This window comes from Branchiostoma floridae, chromosome 6, assembly GCF_000003815.2.
Source record: "Branchiostoma floridae strain S238N-H82 chromosome 6, Bfl_VNyyK, whole genome shotgun sequence".
NCBI classification, from domain to species: Eukaryota; Metazoa; Chordata; class Leptocardii; order Amphioxiformes; family Branchiostomatidae; genus Branchiostoma; species Branchiostoma floridae.
The window spans coordinates 17245074-17255582 of record NC_049984.1 but is presented as its reverse complement, the minus strand read 5'-3'; the positions used below and the strand labels follow the sequence as shown (position 1 = coordinate 17255582).

At 42.7% G+C, this 10509-nt stretch overlaps 2 protein-coding genes across 2 annotated transcripts; one reads left to right on the top strand and one right to left on the bottom strand.

Annotated features, from left to right (window-relative positions):
- Positions 1 to 2406: 2406 nt before the first annotated feature.
- LOC118417357 (polyamine-modulated factor 1-binding protein 1-like) lies at positions 2407 to 5794 on the top strand. The gene is made up of 5 exons (XM_035822909.1): positions 2407 to 2523; positions 3422 to 3628; positions 3996 to 4118; positions 4707 to 5016; positions 5429 to 5794. The coding sequence occupies exons 1-5, from the start codon at positions 2443 to 2445 to the stop codon at positions 5527 to 5529; spliced, it is 822 nt and encodes a 273-aa protein (XP_035678802.1). The 5' UTR covers positions 2407 to 2442; the 3' UTR covers positions 5530 to 5794.
- A 364-nt stretch (positions 5795 to 6158) lies between these two features.
- LOC118417363 lies at positions 6159 to 10005 on the bottom strand. The gene is made up of 4 exons (XM_035822918.1): positions 9572 to 10005; positions 8120 to 8317; positions 7625 to 7735; positions 6159 to 7073 (listed from the first exon to the last, which is right to left on the bottom strand). Exons 1-4 carry the CDS (start codon positions 9644 to 9646, stop codon positions 6930 to 6932), a joined length of 528 nt encoding a protein of 175 aa, XP_035678811.1. The 5' UTR covers positions 9647 to 10005; the 3' UTR covers positions 6159 to 6929.
- Positions 10006 to 10509: the final 504 nt, after the last annotated feature.

Genomic DNA, 10509 nt, shown 5'->3' with positions numbered 1-10509 from the left:
CCCTAACCGCAACCGTAACCCTAACCCTAAAATAGCCCTAACCCTAACCTATCTTCAAGGCTGCCAAACTTGGTATCATTTGAAAGGTCTATGGGTGGGTACTTGTAATCTGCAAACCGTTTTGAAATATCGTGCTTGGTTGCCGAGATCTGAGCCCTAACCCTAACCGCAACCCTAACCCTAACCCTAAAATAGCCCTAACCCTAACCTATCTTCAAGGCTGCCAAACTTGGTATCATTTGAAAGGTCTATGGGTGGGTACTTGTAATCTGCAAACCGTTTTGAAATATCGTGCTTGGTTGCCGAGATCTGAGCCCTAACCCTAACCGCAACCCTAACCCTAACCCTAAAATAACCTACCTACCTATCTTGAGGCTGCCAACTTGGTATCATTTGAAAGGTCTATGGGTGGGTACTTGTAATCTGCAAACCAGTTTTGAAATATCGTGCTTGGTTGCCGAGATCTGAGCCCTAACCCTAACCGCAACCCTAACCCTAACCCTAAAATAGCCCTAACCCTAACCTATCTTGAAGGCTGCCAAACTTGGTATCATTTGAAAGGTCTATGGGTGGGTACTTGTAATCTGCAAACCGTTTTGAAATATCGTGCTTGGTTGCCGAGATCTGAGCCCTAACCCTAACCGCAACCCTAACCCTAACCCTAAAATAGCCCTAACCCTAACCTATCTTGAAGGCTGCCAAACTTGGTATCATTTGAAAGGTCTATGGGTGGGTACTTGTAATCTGCAAACCGTTTTGAAATATCGTGCTTGGTTGCCGAGATCTGAGCCCTAACCCTAACCGCAACCCTAACCCTAACATTTTCTTTAGAAATGTTATTTATGGTAAAAGAAATCATAAAAATAGTAAGCTCTTCACCCCCAAAAATTGCTAATGTTGGGGGCCATTCTTTACAGGCCGCTACACGGTAAAAATGACTTTTCCTGGGATAATGACTAATGACAATATAGGTCAAGACTTCTTCCATATACTGAAGTAAAATGGAAGAAAACTTATGCGATACGTTTTCCGCGTTCTCCGATGTCGCTGAAACACCCAAAACGCACATTCAACGCACGATCTGGGTAATCAGGCGACGAAACGCTTTACCGCTATCGCGCGCACTAATACGAGGAAGTGTTTGCCGCACGATCAAATCTCCATAAAACGCTTCGAACAACAAGCATTTGGAGAGGTATAATACATTATACATTGCTAAAACGATATCCGGAAAATTTAGAGCCAAAACTATAGAGACAGCCTATGATTTACGTCTTATTCCTAGGGACTATTTAGATATCTGGACACTTGAAATGCCGAACCGGAATCTTGCTAAGATTCTTAGCCTAAGCACGCTTAAAAACCCCAACATAGCTTGAGGATCGGCTTCTTGATATCGGCGTTGACTGGGCTGTCAATATCAAAATGTATCAAGCATTACTTAAGCTATCAGGCAGAGTTCGAACAGAGAACCACTTGTAATTGTGATATTCTGAAACGATCTAAATTTATAATTGATTGTAATTGTTTAATAAGCAGATTCTATTTGTACATATGGTAATTCCGTAAACAGTGCCATGTCGTATTGATAACGTTGCGCTAGTTTCACTGTAAATCGCCGCAATTCAGTTTTCTTACTGCAAAGCCGACTGGACACATCAATAAACCAATCACTACTACCACTACTACTACAGAGAGATATTGCCCTTCCGAGTTCACGCAACTAAAACATAGTTTAGGCAACTTAATTTTATGGATGACATGAGAGTCTTCTGTTCGCGCACCCTTTTGAGAACTTTAAACACCACTGAAACACCCCACTTTCCTGCTACCGCGAAATTAGACCCCCTGAACATTTCCTCCTTTACAGTTACAGCAATGCGCATTTAAACAGCATCAATTGTCAAGTACATGCTAAATCAGCACCAAGGACAGGGCAGTAACGTTACATAGTTGTAGCGTCACCACTGAACAAAGGAAATATTTACGCGGACGGTAACGTTACCGTCAACAGTACTTGATCAAGAGAAAATGGCTACTTACTTGTAAATGTCAACATAAACTCACCAGAAACTCATCTGGTATTATCATTATTGATAAATACCATCAAATCGATCATCTCGTAGCCTTTTACAAGGTAATAGGTAACGATGTCAGGTAAATATGTTTCTCGTTGCACTCATGACTACCTCCAAGCGTCATCATGTTCCAGAATGCCCGCACCATGTTCGTCGAATCCCTCGTCCCCAAGAACGGCCGCGTCATCAATGAAGAACGTTCTATAACGGTACAATGGACTTCCGGGCACTCTCCGTTTCCATGACAGCCGGAAATCACAGAACCGTGCCGTGTAATGATCGCTGCTTAAGCTTGTGCTTGATCTTCAAGGAGTTTCTGCGCTTTCCAAGTTATATTTTTGAAGAAAGATTTCACTGAATAAGGATGCCTTTTCGTCGTTTGTTCAGAGAACGGGCGGATAGCAGGGCGGAGCGGCCTGTTGTCGAAAACAGGGACACATATCGGGTGAGCGCTGCTTTGCTCAATTTTTCCCCACAATTTGAACTTAGTCTTCTCCGATGGAAACCTTGTTCAGGAAACTGAACGGAAATACGATGCTTTTAAGTTAACCAACTGCGACTGTGGCGTGACAAATGTGAAAATGATGGCAAACGTCTTTTGAAATTTCATTTACCTCTTCAAGAAAATGTTGCTAAAGACGACTCTGGGACTCTGGCGCGGAAGATGAGTAAATGATGGCGAACTTCTAAGAGTTGATCTCTTTCACCAACCAGAATGAAATTGAGTCCTTGCGGAGCATGAACGCAAAAATGAACGGAAATGATGGCAAACCTCTGAATGTTGTTCTCCTAACAAAAAAAAAGAAAACGAAACCTTGCTGAAGACTTAACGCAACTCTTCGGTGGTAAATGTGGACATGGCATACCTCTGCTGTAGGTAGTCTAATTTCTTTTCTGATGCAGAATAATATATTTACGAGACGCTATGAAGCAACAACACCACGGTAGTCTCTCTCAGAAACATTATGATGTTGAGACATTATGGAGGACGAATTTCACCCAAGTCTGATGCAACAGATATGGAAATAATGGTGAATCTCTCCTGAAATTTTATCTTTCTCAAAAATGTTTGAAGTTGAGACGTTGCTGAGATGATTGAAATGATAATGAACTCCTGAGATTTGGTCTCCTTCCCAACCAGAATGAAATTGAGTCCTTGCGGGGCATGAACGCGACTCTGGTGCGGCAGATGTGGAAATGATAATGAACTTTTCATCAAATTTTGTCTCTTTCCCCAACCAGAATGAAATCGAGTCCTTGCGGAGCATGAGCGTGACACTGGCGCAGCAGATGTGGAAATGACAAAGAGCCTCTCCTGAAGTTTTATTTCTCTCGCCAAACAGAATGAAATCGAGTCCTTGCGGAACATGAACGCGACTCTGGCGCGGCAGATGCTGCAGCAGGAGGCTCAGTTTGAGGAGGAGAAGGAGGAGCTGAGGAAGAAGATGCGGCGGCAGGACGCCAGGATGCTCATGAAGGATAACCAGATCCTCAAGATGAGGAGAGCACTGGACGAACAGAACGTGGAGATACAGGAGTACAAAGAACAGGTGGGTTGGTCTTATGAGACTGCGCTCCGAGCGGCTCAATGTAAAGAGGCTCCGTTACAGTACTAAACTGTTTTTGTCTCACAGACTAGTGGATACATCGATGAAGGTTAGAGAGGAGTTAGAGAGGCTATATATGAGAGAATATAAATAATCCCACCCTCAACAGGAAAGAAGGCCTACGTATAGAACTTTGCATGTTATCTGAAATGTCTGGCTGTTTCTAAAATCATATCCAATTGCTTGAGTAACTGTATATGTGGCGTAGACTAGTGGGCAAGTCAGAAACTTCAAATGTATGAAGCTTATCCGTAGTGTTTATGTTGTAGGATGTACCTGAAATAGCATTCAACACATAATCTGTGTGCAGGTTGCGGAGTTAGAGGAAAAGATAAAGACCTGCAAGGCAAAGTTCGCTGCCCGGGCAGAAAAGTGGAGACAGAAAGTCAACAAGACTGCGGAGGAAGTGTTCACGGACTTCCAGCTGAAATGTGTGAGTTACTAGTACACCACCTCATCAACACACCACATACGTATAAAACTACGTTAATACACCACCATGAATGGTTTCCTGCTTGTGGTCAGAATCGCTTCACACCTGTGCCTTGAGTTCACTGAAACTGTATTTTCTTCTGCTATTGCTTTTACTGCAAACGTTATATCTTATAGGCATAAGTGGACCACAACGCCAAATCTCATCATTTCACAGGCACACGAGCAAAAATTGAACACTTGGATACTTGAAGTGTATTAGATATTACTGGTGCCATCACTGTGATGCTGCATCATCCTAGGATTGTGTTGTGTTTTTTTTTTTCAATCAATGTGGAGGTTTTTGGATACCATAAGGGATTTGGAAAGTTAACATTACAATAGCTCGTTGGAACAGAGAGACATTTGGACAATAAAAGGATAACAAGAAGAGAAATGAACCTTTGAATCACACAGTTGTAATGGTAATCTGTATGGCTAGACAATTAAAATAGGTCTCGACAACGAATCTCCTAATTTGAAAATGTAACGTTATTATCCTAATGAACAAACACATCAGTAACTTTGTACATGTGTTGTTGTTCTGTAGCAAAAACAAGTCAAGGAACACTTGCACGACGTCCACGAGGAACTGGCCGACCTCCGACTCGACCTCCGGGACAGTCAGGACGAGGAGAAGCGCCTCTTGCAGGAGTTGACGGTACTGCAGGATGACATGGATGGTCTCCAGCGCGTGTTCAGCGCGGAGAGGTGGGAGGACGCCGTGGACAGCGCGCTGAGGATGAAAGACCGGTGCGCTGAGCTGGAGAGGCAGAGTCAGGAGAACAAAGACCTGCGGCAAGAGATGGGCATTCTGCGTCAGGAGCTGCAGGGTCTTCGACAAGCCTCTCCAAGTCCCGGTAAGACACGTAAATAGTACATGTAGGTATGTTGAATTTCTCTCTTCTTACCGATTGACGTCATACTAGTAATTACTCTTCTATGCACAGTGGTTCTTGGCGGCGCCCATAAGTCTATCGAAGATATGACAGACAGACAGACAGTCGACCTGCAAACCAAACAGCCAGATGTGACTCTGAATGAGCTGGACAGCAGCGGTCAGTATTGGTCAACACCACATCGGAACATGGCTATAAAAATGACTTGGTATTGTGGAACATTTCAAATTCATACGTAATCCAAAACGAATCAAGCCACTGAATAAACCTGAATGAAGTGCCAGACGTTTCAGAATGACATGGCAGATTCTGTGATTCTGTATGTTGCATGATTAATCAATTATCAACATTGCTCTGTTGCTTTTCTCTACAGTAACCTTGGAAGAAGGGCACAAGTTTTTCTTCGAAAAGGACACCGCCATCTTGGACACCAGTCTCGCCAGCCACCTGCCCTGTGGCGAGCATCAGACGTGAGCTGCACAACTAGAACTCTGCTCTACGTGTTAGGGTCTTGGTGATAGCATATCCGTGTATACTAGGCTATACTGTCCTCCTTATTGAACAATAGGTACTAATTACAATCCATGGCACATGTACCAAGTTCTATACACTACATGTATTGTTTTGTTGCGAATAGAACTTCTAGTTCTGTCGGTCTTTGCAAGGGAAGACGATGACTAAGAGGATAGCCGAAGAAACTGTGAAAGACGCCAGTCTACCGACAAATTGAAGACCATGGTAATAGCAGAATGTGTCTGAGAGGACGTCGATTTCTTTAATTATCCATGCTCATGTGTGTGATTCTTGGAAGGACTGCATTTATCCACGACACTGATACTAACATATATCGTAGACGCACGATCCCACGACATAGCCAGACCAACGTTAACGCCAGGGCTGCCCGGCCTCCGAGGGCCGACGGTGTGAATGCAAGATGTGCACAGGAGAACGACGCTCCAAGATCGGGGACAGTAGAAAATAATCTTTATTGATTTCAAGAAGAAAGTTGTACTTTTGTGAACTGCCAAGTCTTTGTTACGTAAATGATGTACCATAGAATAGTTTAAATTAGACTTCCCGTTAACTGACAGCTGGACTCACCGTGACCGTTCTGTAGCTTTGCACTTTGTAATACTGAGAAATATTGTACGGAAGACTACATAGATCTGTATTTTGTACTTCTCGTATTGATAAACAATACTTAAGAGTTCTGGAAGCCAGTGACTCATTTCTCGTCAGCACGGTATGTTGCAGTCCTCTCCCTGCAAAGACACTGTACCTAATAATTCGTATCATCGCGGAACCTTTCTATAAGTCATGCTCAATACCTTAAACACAACTTCAGCTGTAAAACACTGAACCCGTCGATCGCTCGTCTCAGTTTAAGTACCCTCCTCTACATCCATTTTACGATATTGGTAGTAGGCTATGGTATGTCGCCAGTTTATGCTAACGTTAGCTAACCTTATTTCTTGTGCAGTCCTCTGTTTACCTAATGAGTTATGGTCTTGGTGCAATGATCCCTGAATCCGACATCAGTCGAGATCGATAAAAAAACATACAATGTAATTTCGTCTCGCTCTAGCTGCCCTAACCCTATCCACAATGCCCACAAAATCCGTACCATTTTACATGTGGAGTTTCTCGATTTTCTAAAAACGTTGGAAAAGTATAAAAGCTCCTAACAAGAATTGATGTCTCCACTTACTCGCTCGCTCACTCACTCACTCACTCACTCTCACTAACTCGACAATTCACTCACTCGCCAATTCACTCACTTGCTCACACACTCACTCACTCACTCACGCGCTCACTCACTCATACAACCACTCATCCGTACCCTCCCAATCTTAGTTAACATGTAATTTCTAAAGCTATAAGTCTTCTTCTGCCTGGTCTAGCCGTGAGTACTGGTAGTCCTGGTAAGGTATAACCGGAGTCGGTCTGAGGGAGTGCCACTTCCTGTAACTCTGGCGTGACGTCAGTGTGAACTTGAAGCAGCACAGAGCGGCCAGGATCTGTGGACAGACGTCAGAACAGGTACGTAAGAAGTTGTGAGACACAAGATATGTCTGTTTTCTCTTATTCTAACGTTAACGTTAGATACATAGGGTCAAGTTTTCAACCAAAGAGACATGTCTGCCATGAAGATATCCCTCATGATATTGACAGCAACGGCGTCACGTAGTTACTATTGGGAATCTTGAGATCCAGTGCCGTCATTGGAAGGCAGTTGCAGTGCATACAATCATGTTGGTTGGCTTATTAGAGGACTATCCACCGTAATTCGTTGTGAAAAACGAGATGAGACTACCCCCGCTGCAGTACCATGACAAGTTGGTCCAAAATCTAATCATTTCGATGTGTCATTAATACCTACCTACTACATACCAAACATGAAGAAAGTCTATCCAGACATTGTCGAGTTAACGTTATCGTGGTGACAGACAGACACACGCACAATGGAACGTTGCCGAAAACATAACCTTCTTGGCGGAGGTAATTATGAATAAAAGAGAGACTACACTGATTGGTTTGGTGTGACTGTATGTTTGACATGATTACTTACCACACAGAATATAGGAATCGCCTCTCCTAAATGTGTCTGGGTAGCGATGGAGAACGCTAGTATCAAGTTTATCAAGCTGAGTATACAGCCCAACCCTGAATGGAAGACGTCCTGTGGAAATAGAGACATTTTTCATAAACAACACAGTAAAACTGCAATGTGTAGTGATCTGTAGTGTCAAACCTGTATGGCCAGGCATACGTCACATTTCCAAACCGGGCAGCTTTCGGGAACGAAAGGTATGATATAAAAGACACCAAACTACACAAGACGTAAAGAGAATAGTCGTGGGCATTTTTGTGTATATTTCTACATTTACATTTCTATTTTTTGTTTTCACAACAGCCCGACCGGGCCCCGGTTTGGAAATGTGACGTTAGCCCCTTTGAGGATGCTCCTACAGTACTTGGTGCCAACGACTAGACTAGTCTACGGTAGTTTTGTGGAAAAGTGAATTTTTGAACAGCTCAATTCTGGGTACACCTCGATACTTACCAGTCCTAACCAGTTGATGCCGGACAGCGGCCCTACTTCGTGCCAAGACGCGAGGAAGATGACCCACAGCATCAGCGTGCTGAAGAACAGGAAGGCGGACATGGCTTCGTATGCGTCCCACTCCTGTCGGACAGATATACTGCCCCACTCGCTATGTTTCCGCACGTCAGACAGGATGAACGCTATCAGACTCCAGCCCTGAAAAAAATAGGCGTTGGGAATGTGATATTGTTTATTGTTTATCTTTATTCGTATGTTCTTTAATTTCTTTATTCCTTTATTGCGATACCCTTTAGCCATATTTAGAGCCAGTCTTCCAGGGTTCGAAATTCAAACAGTAAAACACACATATACACGTAAATGCGGACATATATAGACAAGTTACAAATCAAAAGAAACATAAACAAGCATAATGCAAAATGAACAGATAAAAAACTATTGACAACAATTGTTAATCTATATCCATTACTTATGAAAACATGGTATTTAGGACTATCACGTCGACGGACGGTGGCAATATTTTCAAAGTATTGCAGTTTGAAACCACCGTCCGTTGATTTGATATCCCTAAATATCATGTTTCTAAACACAACGGATATCATAGTTACCCTACGGATAAAAGTGAACTAGCGTTATATCGCGATATGATATAAAATGATATGATGTGGTTTGAATTGATATGATATGAAATGATGTGATATGATGTGATGTGATATGATATGATATATGATATGATATGATATGGTGTGATGTGATTTGACGTGAAAAGACATCTTATGATATGCACTACTAGTATTGAACTACGCGAATTATTTACAGACGATGTGGTATGATGTGGTATGGAAATTTTACGACTTACAATGTACACCAAGAGCTATAAGTCGACATAATGCCAAAGTCGACACAAGTCGACATAATGCAACTGTCCACGCCTGCCATGTGATACGAGTAACGTGATGATGTTTGTTTTATAATCTTTCCGCAAAGATTAATTATTTAAATCTCCCCTTTTGCAAGCAACAAACGGAGGACAGAATATAATCTCACATATTCAATGAACTGAAGTTGCCTTTTTTTATTGGCTTAGGGCCCCGGGAAACCGGTTTATAGAAATCATCACCGTGTGTAGCCACAATGACACACGCTACTATAAAAGCGCCATTTAACGATTATCAGACTAACTGCATCACCTCTTGTCGTAAGTAAAATAAACTGATTATTTAATACCTATTATTCTTGTTGGTCTGGCTGAACTAAGATATACCCAAGTGGACGGGGTTCAGTGTGATAGTGTGAAAAAACAACACCACTGTAAAAGTCAAACTCTCTATGAATCTAAAACACCCACGCTCCAATGAACTGAAGTGACCCAATATTACCTCACAGCACTATACTTATGGTGCCCAATCTTAGTCAAGACAACAACTAAAACTCCGTGGCCTATGAACTCACCATCTGGAAGATTTTAAGAAGCCCCAGAGAAGACTTGAGGAACGCTGCGTCGATCGGAGGCTTGGGGATCTTCATTCTTGAACTAGCAGTGCCAGTTGTCGGCTCCTTCGGTGGTCGAACGTGTTGTGTCTGTCGCCACTTCTAGATCTCGCTCACCTGGAAACACTTCCAGGTCGACTACCTGCTTACCTGTGACCCACCTAAGCGTCACCGGGCGTCTTTCCGCTTGGGGCAGTCGGCAAAAGGTCGTCTTACAAGTGTGTCATCACTCAACCCCTTTACGACTTACTCAGAACATATTGTTTTACGTAGATACAGTACTGGTGGTGGTATTCAATCTCGGAGACTAAACCTACTGGCCCGTATTGTGTGAAAGGATTGTTGTGCTTACCCAGGGTTGATTATTAAACCGTAGACCAACGCCCTAAAGTAATTCAGTATGCCCTGTATGGTAATCTGTTCTAGGTAAGCCGCGCCGCTGTGTGTTTAGAGGTGTGTGTTCAGGAAGGCTGTGAACTTTTGAAACTGTGGGATTTTATTAGAGCAAGGGGCTTTTATCGACGTTGATAAAACCTCCTTGCATAGACTGACTTCACAACAGATACAAAACTAGAGTGTAATATTAGCTGTTCCAGCAAATACGAGAACAGGTTTGCGCGTGAGTAACTCATGTTAGGGAATTAACATAAAAATTAAAATCGACGTTCAAAAACACTTCTAAAGACCTGCCAAAGAAAAGACTCTTGCACTATCATGTTAGGTTGTTAGGGTTTGACGTTTGGCAAAATTATTCCATCATTGTTCTTATATATCTACCTATGGTAAACAGTGAGATCCAAAACTACACCTTCTTGTAACCTCACCATTGCATTTTTATTTCCTATTGTTACACCTGCACCTGGCACATATTCCCAATGTGTATACTGATGTATTGGTTC